At 63.5% G+C, this 22,266-nt stretch overlaps 1 protein-coding gene across 9 annotated transcripts; it reads right to left on the minus strand.

Moving 5' to 3' along the window:
* Nucleotides 1–209: 209 nt before the first annotated feature.
* On the minus strand, nt 210–21,993 carry USP19 (ubiquitin specific peptidase 19). 9 transcript variants are annotated; one of them, XM_075514412.1, is made up of 27 exons: nt 21,877–21,990; nt 18,022–18,121; nt 17,606–17,850; nt 14,451–14,579; nt 13,754–13,887; nt 13,024–13,431; nt 12,412–12,679; nt 12,122–12,278; nt 11,945–12,016; nt 11,302–11,417; nt 10,767–10,981; nt 10,249–10,450; nt 10,029–10,162; nt 9,677–9,835; nt 9,479–9,589; nt 9,200–9,310; nt 8,942–9,043; nt 8,430–8,570; nt 8,129–8,247; nt 7,767–7,904; nt 7,313–7,677; nt 6,513–6,623; nt 5,763–5,979; nt 5,282–5,434; nt 5,005–5,168; nt 4,740–4,918; nt 210–424 (listed from the first exon to the last, which is right to left on the minus strand). In XM_075514412.1, the coding sequence occupies exons 3-27, from the start codon at nt 17,712–17,714 to the stop codon at nt 284–286; spliced, it is 4,155 nt and encodes a 1,384-aa protein (XP_075370527.1). In that variant the 5' UTR covers nt 17,715–17,850; nt 18,022–18,121; nt 21,877–21,990; the 3' UTR covers nt 210–283. The 9 variants fall into 9 exon arrangements, with proteins under 9 accessions (XP_075370527.1, XP_075370528.1, XP_075370526.1 ...); XM_075514413.1 differs by lacking the exon at nt 21,877–21,990 and adding an exon at nt 19,947–21,576 and having other exon boundaries at nt 10,767–10,975; XM_075514411.1 differs by lacking the exon at nt 210–424 and adding an exon at nt 1,969–2,883 and having other exon boundaries at nt 10,767–10,945.
* Nucleotides 21,994–22,266: the final 273 nt, after the last annotated feature.

Consider the following 22,266-nt stretch of genomic DNA (forward strand, 5'->3'; position numbering starts at 1 on the left):
GTAGGGCGCACCGGGTACCAGAGCACACCAGGGGACATGGGGTGTGAGGGCACCTGGGGAGCAGGGTGCTGGGGGTCCCAGCAGCACACAGGGGGAGACGGTGGCCTGGGGGGGGGGGGGCTCACGAGGCACCAGAGGGTCCCAGGGGACAGCAGGCAGCAGAGGCGAGTGGAGTTCAGCGAGTTTAATGAGCGCAGGACAAACCCCGACCACCCCCCCCGTCCCCCCACCCCCCGGTGCCCGGCCCGGCCCGCACCCCCCGGGGCAGGCACCCCGCGACACCCTAGTCGACTTCTTCCATGCTGCTGTAGGAGGGGGCCGGGCGCTCGGCGGGGCTGGCGAAGCGCTCGGGGAGGCCTTCCGCGGCCAGCGCCGGGGCTCCTTCGGGGGCCAGGCCGGATCCGAACGGCACCGGGGGCAGTCCCTGCAAGCAGAAGGTGGGCGTGAGAGGGAGACCAGGGGTGCGAGAGGGAGACCAGCACCCTGCCTACCTGCCTTCTCCCTCCCCACTCCCAAGGGGGCCGGGGGGGCCTGGGGGAACACGGCCCCTCGGGGTAGGGATCCCACACAGCACCTGCGGCCCCGTAGCCCGGAGAGCAGCAGCTGGTGCCAGCCCCCCGCAGCAGGGCAGGGGGAAGGCAGCGTGCCCAGGGCCCCCAGCGGCAGCCCCCACCTGCCTGCCAGAGGAGAGCCAGGCTGCAGCACGCTCAGCCCAGCCCCGGCGCTGCCGCCTCTCCCCAGCCCGGCACTCGTGGCCCCAGGGCTGCTGCGGCCAGGGCTCCACGCCCCGGCATGGGTGCCCAAGCCAGCCCGGGCAGCAGCGGCGAGCCACGGGGCAGGCTGCCAACGTCTGCCGGAGTCTGAGGAACAGCGCAGGACCAGAGGGGATTTCCAGGGCCGAGAGCGCCTAGCCCGGGCCTCGCTGCCGGCCACCCACCTCCAGGGCGGGCGGGCAGGCAGGTGCAGGCAGAGGCTCGTAGGCCCCAACCCCGGGGCGCCAGCGCCAGCAGGAGCAGAGGTCACCCCACCGGCGCCGGGCACTGACTCAGCCCCACGAGGCCAGCGCCGTAGGCGAGCAGGGGAAGCTGCCGAGCCCCAGGGCTGCAGACAATAAGGCGACTGTTCCGGGACGGGCACCTCATGACCGCAGCACGGCCCCGGCTGGGACCCGCTTGGCAGGGAGGACAAGAGGGGTGTAGGACCGAGGTGGGGGGGAGCCCTGGGCTCCCCGCTGTCCAGCTCAAGCCCCAACCAGAAATGCAGGCGAGTCCCTTCCCTGCCAAGCATCCTTCCCGAGCCAGCCAAGGGCACTGCCGGTGGGACAGCAGCGGAGACGGAAAAGGAAGTCACAGGGCTCTGAAGTCACCTCTCGCACCCAAACACGCCAGAGCAGTCTGAGCTACGCTCAGTCAAGGGCAACACGTCTCAATGTCAGACACCGCTGGAGCTGCAGCCCGTGCCCCAGCCCCACGGGAGCACACGCTGCCGGCCCCGCCAGGCTCCCCACACCCTGCACGTGCCCCACCAGGGCTACCACCCCACGGCGGGGGAGCGGAAGCCCAGCCTGTGCCCCATGGCACTGGCAGGCAGAGCTCTCCCCTGAGCACGCTGCTGCAGAGGGTGCACCGGGCACCCGTGGAGCCCAGGGCACCGTCCCCGTGGCGGCTGGGCCGGAGAGAGCTGCCTCAGGCACAGGAAGGTCACCGGCTCCAGCGCAGAGTCCCTGCCCCTGTGTGTGGGTCCCATCACACAGGACAGCGATGCTGCATCTCTTTGGAAAACCTGGCTTTATTAACAGACTGAGATCCTACCTGCGCTCCCTGACCCCACGCCTCTCCCGCGGCATGGGCAGCCGGTCCCCTCACAACCGGGGCGCCGCACCGCGCTCCCCCAGCAGAGACCGGGCCCCACGGCGCTAGGGGGTGGTGGGAGGCAGCAGCCCAGGCTCGCCAGCCCACGTTGCCAGGCTCCCCAGCAGCTGCCCGAGCCTCCGGCTGAGCAGGGAAGCACACACGTCCTTGGTGACAAGCCCCTTCGGCCACAGCACAGGGGTGCGGTGTGCATGACTCCCGGTGCACAGGCAGCCGGCACCTGGAGGCTCAGCGGGAGGCCGGCAGGAGGGACTGGGCTTGGCCCGGGAGCCATGGGTCACGCCAGCCCCGGGGAGCACAAGGCTCCCGTAGCAGCACAGCTGGGAGAGGCGGCTGGACCAGGACCCGTGTCAGGGCATCCTGCCCTTGCTGCAGCCTCCTGGCAGGTCTCTGCTGCTTTCTCGGGATCCAAGCAGAGGTGGTTGATGTTCCCGGGGGGCTCCCAGTCCCCGGCCCCACTGCAGTGGCAACGTCCCTTCCTGAGCAGCAGGTAGCCACGAGGTCTGCCCCGCTCCCAGTGGGCAGCAAAGGTGAGGGAGGGCAGAGGAGCTCCTGGGTCTGGGCTGCGCCTTGGCAAGGCAGCAGGCTGGCCACGCAGCCCTGCCAGCTGGCACAGGAGCTGCCAGAGCAGACAGGCAGAAGCCGACGGCCCCACGCTTCCCTCGGCGAGTCCTTCCTGGCGGTTTCTGTCCCGCCGCCTGACGTCTTCGCTGCGTAGCGTCCTAGGATGGCGCGTGCCCCAGCGGTCCTGCTCCCGCAGCTGGCCACGCGCCCGTGCCTATCTCCAGCGGGTCTGGTAAATGAGCGGGTAGAAGACGTTCAGGAAGAGAGCCACAATTGCGGCCGTGGTGGCCAGGACAAAGTATCTAACGCAGCCTTCGTCTGGGTGCTGGGGGGTGCCCGGACTCCGCTTCTGGCCACGGGGCCTCCAGGAGTTTCTTGCAGGCCTTTGGGGTGCCTCGAGCTGCAGCTCTTGTTCTTCAGCCTCCAGTTCCTGCCAGATCAGAGAAGCCTGCGATGTGGAAACCTGCGTCAGCACTTGGAGAACACAATGGGCAACACCCCTCGCCATCCCCCGGGGCAGGCGGTTGCCTGCAAGCCCAGCCCCGTGCCCAGCCAGCCAGCCCGCCTCCCCATGCAGCACCGTCGCGGTCGCGCCCGCCCCCGCGGCTCTTCGGGGTCTCCGGTGCGTGGGGCACAGCCGGGCTCCGGCGGGCGGCTCTGCGGGAGGGAGCGTGGGCAGCTGCCGGGCAGGGTCTTCGCGGCACCGCAGGCAGCAGAGCGGGCAGCCGGATCCCGGTGGAGCCGATGCGCTGGCATTGGTGGGTCCAGGTGGCGAGGGAGACAGGCAGCGACCAATCACAGCCCAGCTTTTGTGATCCCAACAGGATCTTTCAGACGACGGCCAATCCAGAGCCAGCTGGGGCGGCAGGAGCGGGAGGCGCAGTCACAGCACAGCCAGTCACAGCTCTGCTTTGGTGGGTGGGGATGCTCCGACAGCCAATCGTAGCCCAGCTTCCAGGAGGATGATCCACAGGCAGCCAATCACATCCCGACCCTTCACTGTGCCGGTGATCGCGCAGAGCAGCCAATGGGGACGCAGGTCTCTGCAGAGCACCCAGTGCCTGGGAGGGTGCGGGTGGTCCAAGGCGCTCGGGGATCCACTGAGCCCCGGCGGGATCCAACGCACCCCATCGCCGCGGGGGATCCGGCGCTGCCAGGGGCCCGATGAGCCCCGGCGCCACGAGGGGACCCGCTGAACCCCGGTGCTGTGGGCCATACGGTGAGCCTCAGCGCCGCCCGGGCCCCGGAAAGCTCCCACCGCTGGTGTGGGATGAGCAGCGCAGCCTTCCTGTTGCTCAGGCCACCCCCAGCGAGCGGGGCTGCTCCAGGACACGCACAGCCCCCCAGGACAGGAACAGCCCGGGCAGGCGGACGCCAACGTGCCGGACACCCCCTGACCCCACAGACAGGCAACTGAGAGGGCAGAGCCGGGACGGTGCCTCCTAACCAGCGCCAAGCCGAGGGCTACGCGAGCCAGACGGGCCCCCCGGGGCACGCGCGTGCAGCCGTGCCAGAGATGAGCCGAGCATCGTCCTCAGACCCCGCGGGGCCACGGGGGTGCTGAGCGCGGAGGGAAGGGCTCAGCGCAGCGATGCGGGGGGGGGTGGGGGGGTGGGGGGTGGCCAGGTGGGCGCTGCACCGCACCCCAGCCTGGGCCTTTGGGTCCGACGTTCACGCAAAGAGCGGCCCAACCGTTCCCCGACAGTGCATGCCAAAAGCACCCTGCCGGCTGGCACGCCGCTCCCTCCCGGGCGGCCCGGCAGCAGAGCTTGCTCTGGCAGGTTTCTCTGCAGCACCCTGCAGAGGCTGCCAGGCCTCTGGCTCAGCGCTGGCCTTTGCCTTTTTTGCACCTAGCCTGGCCCCGAGCTGGGCCCCAGCAGAAAGCGTCCCTGACCCTGCCTCGAAAGCGGCTGTGGAAGCAGGTTCTCACCGCTCCCCGGCACAGCCAGCTCCTACTACACTGCTCACAGCCCTCCTCTGGCGCAGAGCTCGGCGAGGCTGGGCCCCCTCCTGCCTCCTCCGGTGCCCTCCCACCAGCACTCCCATCCTGATGACAGGAACCAGCCCTCCTGTGGTCCCTCAGGGCAGGGACCATCCCAAGCTCACAGCAAGAACAGGGCAAGACAGGCCCCAGCACCCAGCCGGCACAAGCTCTTCCGTGTCGAAGAGGGGCAGGCACCGAACCGCAGCTGCGCCAGGCTCTGTGGGTGCTGGCAGAGATGGGCTGGGCCCTGTGCGTAGGCACCTGGGCACGTTTCAATGCTCTGTGGCTCCAACAGTGCCGAAAGGGACGCGAGCTCTCACCTGGCTGGCAGCAGCTTCGGCAGAGGGGGTGCGCTCGGCTCGGTGGTCTGGGGGGTGCCCTGGCAGGGGTCTCTCCACAGGAGAGTTCCTCCGGCGGTAGAAGAGGACATAGGCGTATCTGGTTACCACCTGGCTCTCGTCCACGGTGGTGACAGTGCTGTCATCAAAAAGCCGCCAGCCTGAGAGGAAGGAAGGGTTAAGCAAGAAGACAGGCCGTGGCTGCGGAGCGGGGGGGGGGGCGGCGGCGAGGGTGGCAGATCCTCACCCACGTCGCTGCGCTGGCTGTTCTTGTCGTTGGGCAGGCGGGCGTACGCTGTGTAGTGCCCCCCAATCATGCCTCCGTAGTGGTTGATCACAGCGTACAGGTCATACATGGGCAGCTGCTGCTCACCCTTCCGGCCGATGCAGAACTTGCTCAGGTCCAGGCTCCTGGGGAGAGACACAGGGACAGTCAGGGGCGGGCAGCGTTAGGCAGGGAGAGGCCAGGCTGCGGGGCAGCACAGGCAGTGCCAGTCCAGGTACTTCATCCCTCAGGCTCTCACCGAACGGGGAAGTCCACCATGTCGTTGATCTTGTCCCTCCAAATAAAGCTGCGGAAGGAGAAGCGCTTGAGCTGGATGATGAGGACGTTGGGCAGCCGCCACAGCATCAGCTGCTTGGAGGCCTCGCGGTGCTGCTTGCACTTGGGGCAGTACCTGGGGGAGGAGTGTGCTGGTTACCGGCGTGGGGAGAGCCTCAGGTCTCAGCGGCCCAGCCCAGCCCCAAGGGTCCCCCACACGTGGGGCTGGCAGAGGGGATGCGGGAGGTCTCAGCCTCCCCTGCCAGGGGCAGGCCAGCACAGTCCTGCGGAGCGCTGGCATTGCTCCCTGCTGGCTTATGGCCTCCCTCCCCAGCGCACAGGGAAGGCCAGCCCAATGCTCCTGGCTGCCAGAAGAAACAGCTTGCAGGCCCGGGCAGCTCCTGGAAAACCCCCGCTGCTGCCTGGGGCCCACAGGCTGGAACCCACCCTGCCGCCTTCCTCACCACGCTTCCTCCGGGGCCAGGACTTCGGGCTTGGTGAAGAGATTGAGGCACTGCTCCAGGGTGAAGTGGCCAGCCCGGGCTGCTTCGCTGGCCGAACCCGGGTCCTCCACGCACTCCAGCTCCTTGGACTCCACCAACACAAACTCCTTGAGGCGCTCATTGTTCTTCCAGACCAGGGCAAGGGAGCAGTCGTCTGTCAGCTCCAGGGGGGTGTCACCTGCGAAGGGGCACACACCTCACACACCTGCCCCACCAGGCCACCTTGCTGGGGCTAGGAGCAGCCTTGCCCATCCCGGCTCGATATGGTGATCACGCAGCGCTGCCAGGAAGGGATAGGTGCCCCACGGCCAGGTTCACCATTCCAGGGCAGCAGAGCCCCCCGCCAGCGTGGGAAAGGCTGGCACAGCCCCTCTTGGCAGGGCCCACATAACCAGCATTGGATGCGGGCATCCCGTTCAGACAAGAGGTGACCCAGAGATCACAGACCCTCTGTGGATGCAGGAGGTTGAAGGGAATTGGTCTATTTGCTGAGGAGAGCAGGACTGTCATGCCTGAGACAAGATTCCAGGCAGCAGCTCTGTGCAGCAGAGCCCTGCACTCCCCTGTGCCAGATGCAGCTTTCTCTATCCAGCCTGGGGCCACTGTCACACCTCGTGCCAGGCAGCCTCTGGCACCCTGGCCAGGCAGATCCCCCACCCTGCCAGAGGCCACGAGGGATGAAGGTGGCACTTTCTAGGGCTCTGGGCTCACCTTTATCTTCCAGCTTGTGCTCTCGGCTGGCAGCATCGATCTTGTTGATGTAGAACTGCGTGGCGCGGGCACTCAGCGAGTCTGGAGTGTGTTGGTACCCAGGGATGGCAGCTGTGGACAGGCAGGGACAGATCTGCGGTGGCAGTGCCTGTCTGCCCTGCGTAGGGGCCAAGAATTTGCAGTGCCCCCACCCCCACCTCACATGCTACGGCCTTGCAGGGACATAACCACGTGCCCCGTGTCCTTGACTATTTTTAGCAGGCGCCTGCCCCTGGCAAGCTGCGCTCCTCTGCCTGCCTTGCCCCTTCGCTGCACATTGCTGCCATCCTGAGACGAGTGTCTGGAAACGTGACAGCCAGGCAGCCGAGCGCGAGAGGCTGCTCCCGTGCAGCTGAGTCAGAGCGAGGGAAACGCTGCACTCACAGCCCCGAGGGGCCCAGCCCGTGCCGGGCTCTGCACTCCCACGGGACTCTGAAGCTTCTGCCAGCCCCTGCCTTCCCACCCCTCCCACAACAACACAACACTCCAGCCTCTTTCCTCGTCAGGTCTCTGCTCTGCCCTGTGGGCCCTGCTAGGGCAAGGCAGAGCGTGGGCAGGCAGGCATTTCAGGTGGGGCAGCACTGCCAAAACACAGCTCCCAGGGCCTCATGTATGTCCCCAAGCGCCTCCGGAACAAGCTCACGAGGGGAGAATAGATGCTGCCGTGGGAGGTCACCCCAAGGAGGGAGAATCACACCTATTTTGTCTTGGGGCTGCCCAGGTTCCTAGCACAGACATGGTCAGCACCGCAGCACTCTTACCTTCTGGCTTGAGGGCTCTCTCATAGGACGGCTCCTTCTCGCAACAGCTGTCGCCCTGCGACTCCATGTGCTCAGAGAAGCCCGAATCCAAGCTCAGCAGGGAACTCCTGGCTGCCAGGACCTTGCTTCGGACAGTGCTGGTGTCCCCCAGCTCCGGGTGCAGCTCAGGCACAGCTGGTGAGAGCGGGGGCTCCTGCAGGAGGCTGGAAGCCCTGTCCCCGTCCCCCAGCTCAGGGGCAGAGGTGGCTGCCGCACAGCTGCTCTTGGCCAGGGGTTCCAGCTTGTCTGGCAGCAGAGGCTGCAGCCCCTGCTCCGGTGACATCCGGCCCAGCTGGAAAGGAGGCTGGAACACGCTGACTGAGTACCTGGGCGAGGAGGTGGCAGTCAGAGCTGGACAGGCACAGGGCTGAGCTCAGCTCCAGCACAGAAGCATCCCCCTTCCCTGGACCCTCACCTTGCGTAGCCCTCCAGCAGCTGGGCCAGGCGGGTGTAGGTGAGGCGGGACTCCGGCACGCTGATGAGGAAGGGGAAACCGATGTTCTCGGGGCGGCACAAAGCCTTGTGGTCTGGCCAGTGTGTTTTCTGACATGCCCTGTAACAAATACAGCCCCTGCTGAACCCAGCATCTGCGACCACCCTGGGCAGGAGCGTGGCAGGGCCAGAGGGGTGTGCTGGGACGAGGGGAGCGCTGTGAGCCAGACTGGCTCCCTCCCAAAGGCCAGGCCTATCCCGCCTCCTCCCAGTGGGCTGAGCTCTCCCATCCATCCCTTCAAGGCAAAAGACCCTCCCTCCCTGCCAGGCACCAAGCCAACTCACACATTGCAGTAACCGACTCGATAGCACCTCGTGCAGCGCCTGAGCTTCTCATCCTCCGGGAGCTGCTTCTTCTGGCAGGCCGCACACTTGGCGACGGGGCCACTGGGCACCTGCGGACGCTGCAGGAGAAAGGACCCATTGGGCAGGGAAGGGCACCCAGGCAGGACAAGGCAGCCTCAGTGGGCACCCGTGCTTGCTGCAGCTAGTCACCCTTGTGTGCAGATCTCCCCCTCCTGCTCAGCCCCACTTGCAGGCTCAGCCTCCCTGCGTGCCTCCTGGCAGCGCCAATGTCCCCTCTTACCTGCTGGACTTGCAGCTCCACCACCCGCTCTTTGGCCAGCTCTGGGGACAGCACCTCAAAGCACAGCAGCAGGTCCGTGGGGGAGACCGTATCCAGCGAGTTGGATGGCAGGAACATGCGGTGGAAGCGATTTTTGATCACCTGCCAGGAAAGCAGTGGAACGGGGCCGTGTGAGGGCTGCCCCATACTTCCTCTCCTGAGGAAGCCACAGACCTCAGCCCCACAGTGAGCTGCAGGGGCAGCAGCACCACAGGGATGCTGGCTCAGCTCACCACCCCACCAGGGAAGGACAGACATCCCTTGTCCCACTGCGGTGGCCCAGCCCTCCTGAGCAGGGATCTGCCCAGCAGCGCCCTGTGCACGACACTGCCCCCCCACAGACAAAATCTGCCCTGTGGACATGTTGGATATGGGCAAGTGCCTGCCAGTGGCCACGTTCCCTGCAGAGCTGCAAGAGCCGGGGCACCTACAAGAGCAGCCTGTGGCTTGCTCCCCAGCTCGAGCACTCTCACCTCTGCCAGGCGCAGGTTCTCTGGTTTCACACGCACGCTATGGGCCACTGAGTCAAGTACCTCCATAGCACTGGAGTTCTCCTTGCTGATACTCACGAGAAACTGCCATGAAGAAAGTGCCACATCAATCACACCACACCAACGCGTGCAGGCCCTTGCTTAACACAAGGCTTAGCCCGTTAGCAACAGGACCAGCTGCCTTGGGGCACCTCCAGGAGCCCTCGCAGAGGGCTCCCCAGAGTAGATTGTGTCCTTTACCTTGATGGGTTTCTTGTGCGGCTCCTTTGCAAAGTAGTAGACAGTCAGCACCTTCTGCTTCTGCGGGAGGGGCACAGGGAGGTACAGGAAGGGGTCGAAGGTGATGGACACCTGCAGACACGAGAGCACACTCAGTTGTGGGAAGCGCTTGTGACTGAGATCAGCTTGTGACTGGGGCAGCAGCCCCAGACCTGAGATCTGGCCTTCCCCTGGGCCCTCTGAGGGTCAGGAGCCTGCTGCACAGCCAGGACAGCGACAGAGCCTCCAGGGCTGCCCTACCTTGGAACACACTGGGCACACCAGCTTGGATTTGTACTGGCCCTGGAAGAGGTCCACAATGAAAGAGTCGTTCCTCATCTTGTGTCGCTGCCAGGCCTCCTCAGCTACCACCTGCGGGGAGACGGGGCTCAGCACTACGCTAAACCACCCAGGCCAGGGGCTGCCCTCCCCGTGGCTTTGGGGAGGGACATTCCTCACCTCATCGGGCCTCCCATCTGAGTCAACAGTTTCTGTGTAGGGTTTGTTCTGGATCCGGTTGAGGTCCTCATGCAGGCCATCAAGCAGGAAGGCCATGAACTCCTGAGCATCGTGCTGGGCATAGCCAGTGAACTGGCTGGCCTTACTGGCCACGATTGCCTGGGGGGAGGCACAGTAGTCAGGGCTGGCCAGCAGTCCCCTGGCAGCACTGCCTGTCCCACGCACAAAGCCTGGCTGCACCCACCCACCCCCACCTAGCTCTCAGCGGCACGAGCCGGGCAGCCAGGTGCCCACGGAGAGGTGCTGGGGACCCACAGCAGCTCCTGCGCAGCGCTGGTGCCTGCAGCCCTACCTTCAGTTTAGAGGGCTGGAAGGCATGGTGCGTGCCCTTCCACAGCGCTCGCAGCAGCATGGCAAAGCCAATGGCCAGGCGTCCCCCCGTCCCCAGCGGGTTGTTGTAGTTGATTTCCGACTCAAAGGACCGATCTGTAAGAGACGCAGGAGAGCGAGGGTGGCTGCTGGCTGCACCGTCTGAGCGGCAGGGCTCTGCTGGGTTCCTGGCATGTGCTCACCATGGAAGTAGTCACGCAGCTCCCGGGTGTTGGACAGGGACTGGATGACGCTGTTCATGAAGCAAGTGTTGCCCAGGTTCACCAGCCCCGTGAAGCCAGGCAGGCACACCTTTTTCTTCTCGTCCTCATCTTCATCGTCCTCCACGCTCTCGGTGCTCACCGGGCTGTGTGTCATTGGTGGCACCATGCACGTTGGTTTGGGCTGCCAAAGCAGAGGCGGGTGTAAGGGTGCTGCGCTTGGGGGGGTCTCTCTGGAAACACCGGGGGAACCTGACTGTCCAAGGCGCCCCACAGACATGGCTGGGCTGGAGCCACCACACCATCTCCCACCAGGACTGGGATAGACGGGCCGATGGCTGCCCCCAATCCTGCCAGCTATGATGGAGAAGTGCCGCCTCCCCCTCCAGGAACAGTTTGCCGGTCCCCAAAGCAACACCAAGGAGGTGGGGTCCCACAAGAGGGACAAGTGGACCCCCCTTCCCCCCCACCCAAGTCAAACCCAGTGTGGCCCCACTCACTGAGGGGATGTGCGGCTCTTGCTTCACTGCCACATGCTCTGGGGCCGTACGAGCTGCCACACCATCCAGACCCCCATCTTCCACACGCGGCTTCTCTTTGTCACTGGCTCGGGCCTCCTCCTTGCTGGACAGTGGGTGCTGGTTACTGCCCGGGGGGTTCTTGTCCAGAGGGGTAGGGCCTGTAGGCATGGCAACCTTTGCACCACCCACTGCACCTTAAAAAGGGGGAAGGGTGGGCCTGTGGTTAGCAGCACCGCACGCTGCCCACGGTGGGGCTGAGCCGCTCGGTCCATGCTCACGCACAGGCTCTCTCCTACCCCTCTTCCCCATAAGCAAGGGGAACAGCGGTGCCTTTCCCCTAACGCTTGGCTCGCTCTGCCCCACACCCCTCCCGCCCGTACCCGCTCAGCCCCTCTCCTTCCCCACAACCCTGCACCGGAGGATCCGGCACCATCCGGCTGCTGCTGGCGGCGAGGAGGGCCCATGCCCCACTGGGGTGCAGCAGGCAGGCAAGACAAGAAGGCAGGGTGCAGACCTCGTGTGGCTGGAGCCTCCAGCCCCCCCCAGCGCTGGCTCTGGCGTTTCTTCAGGCAGACATCGATGCGAGACACCGTGAAGTTGTATGTGCACTGGTCCGGCTCAATAAGGTTCCTGCAAGACACGCAGCAAGTCCAGGGGTGCCCCAGACCCCCCTGGCAGCTTCAAGACATGCCAAAGCCTCTGCAAGGCAGGGCCACGGCCTCCAGGTAGTAGGGACCTGGCTAGCACCGATCCCGAGGTGGCCCTGGCAAAGCAGGGCAGAAACCTTCGAGCCTGGCCACACTGAGCACATAGAGGGCCCCTTGCCTGGGATATCCATTCTGCTCGGCTCCACATGCCCCCTTCCAACTGGACATCCCACCCAAAGTGCACACAGGCTGGTCTGGCTCTGTCCCCAAGAGCTCTAGAACAGCTGGGGGAAGACTGCAGGCAAGGAGACACTGGGATTTCCTCCCCTGTGAGCCACCAGACTGAGTCAAAGCAGCCCGGGCTATTAGTGCAGCATGGTGTAAGGGAGACCCCCAGGTGCAGAAATGAGTATGCCCTGCACAGACCTGCCAGCTGGGACTGGCTCCTGCTCCAGCTCTGCACTCTCAGCTCCCTTGCCCCAGTGCAGGCTGGAAGGACAGGAGCCGTACCTGAGCTTCACCTGCCACCGGAACACTGTGTGGGGCCCGCAGCCAGGATGGAGGCGAAGGAAGTTTGCGTCGCTGCAAAGAAACGGGAAGTGAGTGAGAAGAGGTGAACAGACAAGTAGCCCAGCCACAGTCAGGAGCTCCGCAGCAGCCAGGCACCGTCCCGAGACATGCACGTACCTCGTCTGGAACACCAGAGTGAAGTCCTGCTCCCGGAACAACACCTTGGATGTCTCCTTGTGGATCTCCTTCACGTAGACATGCACCACCACCAGGTCATTGCCCTTCTCATATGAGTCATTCTTGACAAAGGTCAGGCTCACAAAAGGCTCTGGTTCTGAGAGAGGAAAGCCGTGGAGAGAGAGATTACCTTCCCTGCATGCCAAGGCAGCGCTGCAGGCTGACCCAGGAGAGGTCCTGATCAGGTGGACCTTCCCGACCAGGCTGACCCCTGGGCTCCAGCCACTCACCATCAGCCGCTGCTTCCAGAGCCACGTCATCCTTGGACCAGTCCCTCTTCTCACCGTCTCTCCCCAGAGGAGGGGTGGCCACTGGGACAGCCTTAGAGCTCTCTCCCAGGACAGGCATGCAGTCCCGGCCCCGCAAGACCTCAGCAGGGCTGCCTGGCTGCAGGACTCTCTTCTCCACGCAGGTGGCAACGCGGTGGGGGAATACCTCTGTGGTAGCTGCAAGAGGTGGTATCTCCACAGGAACAGTCTCCTTGGCCAAAACCACAGCCTTTCAAGACAGAGGGACACGGTGAAAAACAGATGCTGCCACCTCCGAGCTGCCCTGGCCCACCCGCTGTGACTTCTGCCAGCCAGCCAGCCACAGCCCCACACCCCCCGCTTCCCCCACATATCCCATGCTTGGCTCGGCCCCGCTAGCACCACAGCCCAGCGACTGCGGGTTTCTCACGTCACCCTCTCCTCCACCACAGCCAGGCCCACACCAGCCCTCAGCACCACCCGTGGAACCCGGGAGCCCATCTCATTGGCAGGGATGGATCCCTGTGCAAGCAGCTTCCCCTGCACGGGGGCTGAGGGAGCAGGGGTGCCCCGTTCGGCTGGGTCCTCGGGTACCTTCTCCAGTGGCGGTGCGAGGTCCACGAGGGCTGTGGGCGCATCGACCTGGCTGGCTCTGCCGTTGCGGCGGCTGCCTGCCCTCCCACTGTGCCCTTTGCTGGGCTCCATGCTCCCAGTGACTCTGGCATTTGGCTCCTCTTCAGCGGGAGCCACTTTGAGGTATACTGCCCGCTTGGCGCTGGGGCCGCTCTGTGTCCCTGGGCTGGCTGGGCTTTTCCCTCCCAGGGCCTCGCTCCTTCCCGGAGCGCGCTTGGGGTTGGAGGGCTCCCTCCGGGACCTAGGCAGCTCTGCGCCTTCAGCCCTCGGCTCTTCAGGGGCCAGCTCTGCAGAAGCAGCCTTCTCCTTGCCGTTCTCCCAGCACGCGGCCCCTTTGGCCAGCTCTTTGGATCCATCTTTCCTTCTCTTCTGTGAAAAGCAGTGCAGCACAGTGAGAAGGTATCCAGACAGCAGCACCTCTCACGCTCTTTGCCAGCCCCTCACCCTCTTTCCCCCTTCCCAGAACGTGCTAGGGCTCTGCTCCAGAACCTGGAGGCAGGCAGGAACAGGGGTACGATGACACCCCCCTCCCTGGGACAGGGGCAGCTGTCTCACTGCCCTCAGGCAGCATGTGGTTGCAGGACGTGCCCCACATTGCTCCCTGAGCAGCTCAAGAGCAGGGACTGAAACCCTCACCCCAGCTCCCCTGGGCTCCGTAAGCTCCCTCAAAAGGCAGATCCTCCCTCCTCACCAGAAGCGAAGACCAGGTATGCAGTGGGATCTTCTTCTGAAGCACAAGCTGTAGAAAGTTGCCCTTCTTGCACTGGACCTTGCTGCAAGAGCTCTCAATCTCCTCGTAGAACTGACAGCTCCACTGGCGCCCATCTGCAAGCAGAGGGGAACCGGCACCTCAGGCAGCGCTCCAGGCAGCTGTCACCCAACCCACAGCCCCCTTTCACCCGCCCCAAGGATCAAGGGAGCACTCATCCAGAGCCAAGGAGGCTGCAGGCAGGTTGCCACCATACCCCAGGAGCCTTCAGGGTAATGCCAGCTTCCCTGGATTTGCTTTGTACATCTGGCTGGCCTCCTTCCCAGAGGGAAGGCCCTGGGCCTCCCTGCCCACAAGGGCACAGTCACTTTTCCAAGGGATACCCAGGGCCGACTCAGCCATCCCAGCGAGCAGGGGACAGACATGCACCAGCACAGCAGTGGGCGCTTGTTCACTTGGCGCAGAGGCCAGCTCCTGCCCTCCCCAGCTCTACACCCTTCTTCTTTTACACTGCTCTCGTATCAGCCCTGCCTGCTGGCTGAAGCTGTGCCAGCTGACAGCAGGGCATTGCCTCTGAAGGAAAGGTTTTATGCCTGCCTGGATCAGCCCCATGTCTAGCCCAGAGCTGTGCCAAGCCCCGCTGGAGAAATGCCTGCAGCAGTTGCTCCATTCCCCATACCTGGTAGTTTGACCACACAGTCCGTGTCGGTGAAAGCAGCATCCACATCCTCCACCTTCAGAGCTCCACTGCCCAAGTTCAGCTTGACAATGATCTCGTCAGCGTTCTGCTTCCAGTCCAGCAGCAGCTCTAGGAAGAGGGAGGGAAGCGTCACCCACTCGCTGGGGCACGAGCCTGCAGCGCCCACTCCGTGGCTGGGGAACACGAGCCTGAACGCACGCTCAGCTCAAGGAGGTCAATGCAGGGGACACAGATCATGCCAATTAAACGGGACGCTCGCAACCTGCTCTCATCAAACAGGCCACAAACAAAAGCACATGTTGTGGCAGGGCAGGTGAATCCCAGTGGGAACCAGAGAGATCAGAAAGGCAGCACTGCTCTCGGCCCCATCACGTGCAGCAGCAGCGGCTGGGAAGAAAAGGTGGCTCCTGCCAACTACAAAGCAATTGCTGCTTTCCCAGGGAACTAGGAAGCCACAGAATTACTCTGGGGGATTCAAGTGGACTCTGACCACAATCAGAAATTGCCACTTCTGCTTTGCATATGCAAACCAAGCAGCCCAGCTGCAATCACCAAAGCACTATACTCCTGCCAGGTGAGCAATGCTAACACGGCTGAAACACAGGCAGGCCTGCCAGCCGGGCAAGAACTCTGCACCCAGGGAGAAAACAGTGCAGCAGCGTCGCTCTGCTGCAGGCAGAACCTCCATCAGGTGCCTGCCAGGCTCCAGGTCTGGCCCTGTGGTGTCCTGAAGTCTTCAAGGCAGAAAGGTGATTCCAATCACCTTAATTCTACCCTCTGTGGCACAAGGATGCCCTACTCTGTTCTCAAAGCAGGCCTGGACCAAGGCAGAAACCAGCCAACAGTGCCCGCTGGGCGACACGGCTTGGGATCTTCCCAGCCCAGCATGGCTCCCTGCTCAGAAACAAGCAGGACAGATGCCGGCTGCAAGGCATCCCAGGGCTGTGCTCAGTGGCACCGTGACACCCGAGTCAGAAGCAGCCTGCCATGTGCCCAGGGCCTCCTCCTTGCAGACAGCCCTTCCCAGCCACGTGCAGCCTTCTCCGCCCCCGGGAAGGCTGCATCCTGTTAAGACAAACGCTGTGGCAAGGAGCGCTCAGGTTAGTTCTACTGAATGCCGGAGCACGGCACAATGACAAGGTGAGAGTTTCAGATCCCTTGGCAAGGGCACTCCATGGCCATGCACTGACAGCTGGCGCACACCTCGACTTACCCTCCTCCAAGTCCTTCTCCTGGGCTGTCTCAGCCTGCTCGAGCTCAGGGCGAGACACTGGTGGGCAGAGAAGCAGAGCGTGGGCAGGTCTGTCATTCTGTCACCTCAGAGAATGGGCTGGCACACTGATGCCCAAAATTTCACACATCACCTCTTTCTCCCCTGAACCTCTGTCCAGGCCTTTCATCCTGGATGTGCTGCTGCTCATTTCCCTCCTCTGCTTCCTCACACCTCTCCCTTCCCCGGAGCCCTGCCTGCAGCACCACAGCAAGTCAGCCCCCGGGACAGCTGCTCTGGGCCACACCGCCATATCCCAGTCTAACCAGCACCACAGTGGGAGCAACACAGCATTACTGCACCGCGCAGGCAGTGCTGCTTTGAGGCATGTCTCAGTGTGGAGCTTGTGGTAACAGGGCTGTGTGCCCCTGGCTCAGCGCACCAGGCCCTCAGCCTCCAGCAGTACAGAGGAGCCCTGCCTTGATCTGACAGGGAGAACCTGATGTTTGGGCGTGCTCAAACCAATTCTGCTGTAACGAGAGAACCACGTGGCCCAGCTGCACTTTAACATTCCCATTCCTGCACAAGCTGCCAATGTCCACGGCCAAAACCTCCTTCCAGATCAGGCTGGGGAAGCAAACTGACCTGACACCTAATCCCCGCTCCCCGCAGGATTACCTCCAACAGCCAGAAGCATCTCGGGGCCTGCTCCACCCCCACAGGGTGGCGAGCTCTGCCAGGCAAGGGGCTCAAAGCAACAGCACTTTGTCCTGAAGCAGAGAACCAGTGGAAACAGGAGCTGTGGTCTCCACTCTGGAGTGCCCAGAGGGCTGTCACTGCCTCCCTTGATCGGCTACAAACCAGTAGGAAACATCTGCTGACCACCACAGTCACTGGTGCAAAGGTGCTGGTGGGGGCTGGCAGTGTGAGAAGTGCTGCAGTGGCATTGCCTGGAGGATCTACAGCCTGCTCCAGCCTCTCACCACCCCAGCACAGAGGGGATGGAGGCAGCGTGGCCGCACCGCAACCCCCAGGAAGGCAGGAGCCCCCCCACATCAGAAGGTGCGGAGGGTCAGGCCTTACCAGAGAGATACAGCACATCTCCCACACGAGAGAAGGCGCAACGCTGCGCACTCTGCACCGTGGGGTTTCACATTGGGGACTGCAGCCAGCCGTTCCAGCATGGACCTCAGCAAACGCTTGTTTACCTTGTCCTATAAAACACCCTGTGATTTTGAGGTTACAACAGTCATAACAGAGCAGGCACAGAAATCAGGCAATTTTCCAGGGCCACAGGAACTCTTGCCTGCATCCTGCCCACAGGCATTCCCTGCCCCACACCAGAGCCTGCACCTGAAGCATCGTTTTCATCATGGGATACACAGCAGCTACAGAGGGAATTACTCCACAGCAACTATTCCATGTGAGCCACACTTTGCCCTGACACAGAAGCTAAAGCACCAGCCCCACTTGCAGGCCCCACACTTGGCAGGTGCTGTCAGCACCCAGTTGCTTCCTTGCAGCATCTGGCCCCTGCAAACTGATGGGGAAGCAGCACCACCTCCAGCTGAAAGAGCACCCACAGGGTTCAGTCCCACTGCCTCTGGATCGGGGCAGCTCAGCCCCAGCCAAAAACAGCATCTAGAAGCAACCACTGAGGCCAGCTCCAGGCTTAAGTTAACAAAGACACAGGTCCAACCTTCCTCACATAGCTGCAGCTAAGTAGTGCCCAAAGGAAGGAGGCTACAGGTCCAGGGAGGACACTGTGCCGAAGAGGATCCCACATCACACGGGTTACACCATCAGCTGCAGGAAGCGATTAGTTAAATCTGCTTATCCTGCAGCAGATGGCTGCGAGGCTCCCACCCTGCAGGGCTGAGAAACCACAGGCCAGCTCGCCACGGCGCTGCTCAGGGGCTCTCACCTTCCTTGCTCTCCTGGTTGGCTCGATCCTTCTGCTTCTTTTTGTTGGTGGCATCATCCAAACCCCGAGACACTCTCCTCTGGCCAGGGGCATTGGTGCTGCTGGACATTTTCAGCCGTTTGGAGGACACAAACGGCCCGCCGGGGTCGGTAATGGAGTCTGGGTCAGGGGTGCGACGTTTTCTTCCTGGCCCAGCTATCTTGGCGACTCTCTGTGGTCAAACTCTCTGGCAAGGAACTAGTGGCCTAAAAAGAGGAGAGAGCAAGTGTGGCAGGAGGAGTGGGTGAAGAAGGCACAACAGCATCAGGATCTGCTCTCTGCCCCAGCGCCGGGCCCTCCCAGGGCTGGTGCCCTCACATGACCTTCACTGCGGTGTTTATGGGAAGCCCCACGCAGCGCTCAGTGAGGAAACCTACCTCATCACAGCTGTTACAACGCTTACTGCCAAAAGCATGGGCTTGTCAGAGCTCCCAAGATACAACCAGGGGTCTTCTGTATGTGGCACACATTAAAAACCTGGAAAGCAATTGTCATGCTCATGGCTCCCACTACAGCAACACCGGCCCATAGGAGCTGCCAGCGCTAACAACACCCAGAGGCAGAGCCAAGGGCGAGGACACGGGGAGGCCCCAATCTGCAAAACTGAGCCTCCAGGGTCAACTGGGACAGCTCGCCCCATGGCTCAGGGCAGCAGCTATTTCAGTCAAACAGTGCCCCATGTAAGAGGGCGGGAATGGGAGCGAGTAACGCCCTAAGAAGGAAGAAAGAGGAGAAGCAGGAGCAGGCCCAGGACAGTCTCCCATGACAGATGAGAGTGGAGCTCCCTGGCAAGAGGAGAGTTCTTCCTCCTCCGCCCACCAGCTGGGAGCTTAACCAGCACGACTGCACCTTGCATATTCATCTCCCCCGCTGGTTTACAGACAGCGCCAGCAGGGCCTGGCCTGGAAACAGGACACCTCTGCTCCTCGGGCAGGGCACTCGCCCCTGCCCCCTTAGACATGCCCTCCCAGGCAGAACCAGCTCCCCTACGGGGTTTGGGAGCTGCTGGCCCAAGGGCTGGTCTCAGTTTCACTCTCTGGTTTCGCTCCTGGGTGTTCACAGCTGTGGCAGAGGAGAGCTGGAACAACGCATTGAAAACAGTCCTGCTTGAGGTGCCTCCACAGAGGCGGTGAAAGCTGAGAGCTGGGAAAGCTTCCTCCCTCGCTGCCCCGGCTGCACGCCCTGACCCTGGTAGTGCTCACCCATCTGCAGGGCTTTGCTGTGGGGGAGCAGGTCCAGCCACGCAGATCCTGCCCACCCCCAGGTGCCGGCAGCTTGCAGCAGCTCCTGGTGCACTGATTCACACCTCATCCTGTGGCCCCACTCCTGTCTGAGGACACAGAGCTGAGCCCGACAGCATCTTGGTCTAGCCCAGCTCCACCGCGTCTGCCACCTTCAGCGGGAGGCGAGCTGTGCCCTCGGGAACACCCCGTCCTGCCCCCACCCGGGTACAGAGCACAGACCCCACAGCTCCGCTCAGGCACGGCCGGAGGGCAGGAGGCAGCTCCAAGGGAAGTACTCGGTCAGAGGGAGCACACTGGCAGCTCTGCGCTGCCTGCCCCACATCACCAGGGTGTTTGCATTCTAGAAACACTTGGGGCAACAAGTAGCCACAAAGGTGGCGTCATAGCCACAAACTGCAAGGGACACCAGAGAGCAAAGTGGTCCTGCCTGCCCTCAGCTTTGGCAAAGCCAGCCCCACGACAGGCGCTGTGCCCAAACCATTTCTCTTCAGGTCAACCCACCCTCGTAACCAAGAGCCACCGAAGCCAAGCGAAAAGCTCGAGCACAGAGTCCAGCCTGGCTGCCTGGCACAGGCAACTCCCGCCACCCGTGGTGGAGGGGCCTGAAATGACGTGGAGACAGGGACACTGAGCAGGGCCCAGCATCGGCCCCAGAGAGCTTGAAAGAGTGTGGGAGGAGAGCAGTGTCATCCCCAAGCTGCTACACACACTGGGTCTCCCCGGGACACAGCAGCACCTCTGGCTGCGAGGGAATGGGAAGGGCCCCTCGCAGCGGCAAATCTGGCCGTGATTTGCAAGGCTGGGCCTCTGACACCGGCAGGCCGCTGCTGCCAGCCACACGCCACTGTTCAGCTCCAGTCCCCACCAACACCGAAACAGGTCAGCTACAGGTGCTTCCTGGCACTGTGAAAGCTAACCTGGGCTCACCAAATGCAGGGAAGTGGTTTTTTCTGAATTTCTTTTGCCTCTAGGGTGAAAACCCCATGAGGAGTGGGAGACGAGAAGCAGCAACTGCTTCGTGCAGGGCCATGCCAGGCTCCATCACCTCCTTCCTGTGCCTCTGAAGGGGTGGCACAGGGTAACTGCCAGGCAGGGTGACAACAAGCTCCGAAAGGGGTCCTGGAGGGCTGAGATAGGATCATTGTCCTCCCAAGAAGGGGTGAGGGGGAGAGCCAGGGTCGTGTGTCTGCTGTCACTCCTCTGGGAGAAGCCTACCACTCTCACGCCTCACTGAGGGCTCAGCTCCCTCAGGCACTTTGCTGACAGTTACTTCTAATGGCAGGCAGGAGCTGGGGCTCTGCCCAATTCCAGCTGCCAGACCGATGCCAGCCCGAGGCCGCTGCAGGCACCGTGGAGTTTCGGAGGACTGCAGACAAAGCACAGGTTATTTATTCCCATTCATCTCTTCTAACCCCCGAGACTTTCTGCCTCTCTGCCATCAGGAAACGTGCAGCCAGGCGGGATGTTCAGCCCCGAGGTGTGCAGGGGCACAGAGGTTTTGGCACCACTAATGTTGGCACTGTAGGAGCTGCTGCAGGGGAGAAATGGTGAAAGGCTGCCCTGGCTGGATGCCAGGTGTACCTCCGAGAAGCACCTGATGGGCTGGACTCTCGTACAAAACCTTACTCAATCCTTCTCCGAGCTGGGAAAGCCTGGCCTCGCTGCTGAGAGTGGAGGTGTCTCCTTGCCCTCTGCTCTCCCAGCGTTTGTGCCGGTGCGAGCACCCACGTGGCTGCAGCGCGTACCAGATCAAGATGCCAGCCAGAGCAAAACTACTTTCTGCCAAGTTTGTCTTACCCTAGAGCACTTCCCCAACCCAGTTCATGCTGGGGCTGCACAAACACTTTCACTGGCCAGAGTAAAGGGAGAACTCAGGAACGGGAACAAGGGGCCAGGGAAAAGGGCCGCCCCTTTCCACAGCAGTGCCAGACCAGGCTAGCGTAAATGCTCAGGGAAGGACAGCAGAAGGTGCACAAGATGCAATTTGTGCCCCACGTTTGGGGCACATTTAGCACTTGGCAGGAAGAGGCCCCCTGGTTCTTGCCTATAGCACCCCCCCCCCCAGCAGGCAAAGGCCTTTACTGGGGTAGCTGTGGAGGAGGCTGGCTATCCCCCAGCCTCATCCTTCCACGGACTTTTGGCTCCTCCACGTCCCGAATACAGCCGGCAGAAACACTTCCCTCGTGCACACCAGTACTTTTGTCACCTTCTGCTCCTTGTCCCCCGAGGGATCAGAAATCTCAAGACTCAAGCTTGTCTCTTACTTAAGTTTCTCAGCGTGTCTGACACACAGGCTGAGCCAGGACAAGCACAGAGTCGCTCGGGGCAGGCACCCAACCCAACACTGCCACACATAATGTTTCCAACCTGTATGGAAATCACCGTGCCCCCAAAGCACCGCGACAGCGGCGAGCCCTTATAGCTGTGCTGCGTGGGGAGCCCGGCAGGCTCAGCTCCCCCCAGGCCCTGACAAGTCTCTGGGGAAGATGAGTCGGACCAGACAGCAGCCGGCAGCAGGTCCCCAGCCTGTCCTGCGCTGCTGCCCGGCCTCAGGCATTTGGAGAGGAGAAAGGGACGGCGAACGGTGCTTCTGCCCACCCGCCCGAGGGCCCCAGGCCCAGGCGGTGTCCCCACGCAAGGCAGGGCACCAGGCCACAGGCAGCGGCCCAGCCCCGCGGCTCCTACCTGAGGCTGCCGGGCTCGGCCCGTCCCGCCGCGCCCCGAGGCTGCGCTGCCTGCCCCCCGCCGCCCCCAGCTCCTGCCCCGCCCCGAGCCCCCGAGCCTCAGGCCCCTCTCACGCTGCCCCCCGCCGCCATCCGGTGCCCCCTCCCGGCTCCGGGCCGCATCCCGGCCTCCCGCCGCCCCCGGGCCCTGCCCGCCGCCGCGGACTCCTGCCCTCACCCCGCGCCGCCCCCGGCCGCCGCTCCCCGCCCCGCTGGGCCCCGCCGCCGCCGCGGCCCGGCCGGTCCCGGCCCGTCCCGCACTCACGGCCCCGCCCGCCGCTCCGGTCTGTTTTGTTTGGAGCCGAAGTTCCGAGCGGGCCGACTCAGGAGACAGGCCCGAGCCCGTGACGCACTTCCGGAAGCCGGCGGACGAGCCCACGTGACGCGGGAGCGCGATGTGGGGGAGCGATCACGTGACGCGAGACGGGGCCGGCCGCGGCCTCGTTCCCGCCCTCTCCCGGCGGCGCCATGGTAACGACGGCCGCCGTGACGTCACCACGGCGCCTCGAGGACGATCCGCCCCCAAGGGCGGGCAAGGGCGCGACCCGGCCCGGGGCTGCCGGGGCGTTCCCATGGCAACGGGCGGGCGGCGCCGCCTGGCCGCGGCCTGCAGCGCCTGTGCCAGGCCTGGGCCTGCGCCCCGGGCCCGCCGCGT

Source organism: Mycteria americana, chromosome 11 (genome assembly GCF_035582795.1).
Source record: "Mycteria americana isolate JAX WOST 10 ecotype Jacksonville Zoo and Gardens chromosome 11, USCA_MyAme_1.0, whole genome shotgun sequence".
NCBI classification, from domain to species: Eukaryota; Metazoa; Chordata; class Aves; order Ciconiiformes; family Ciconiidae; genus Mycteria; species Mycteria americana.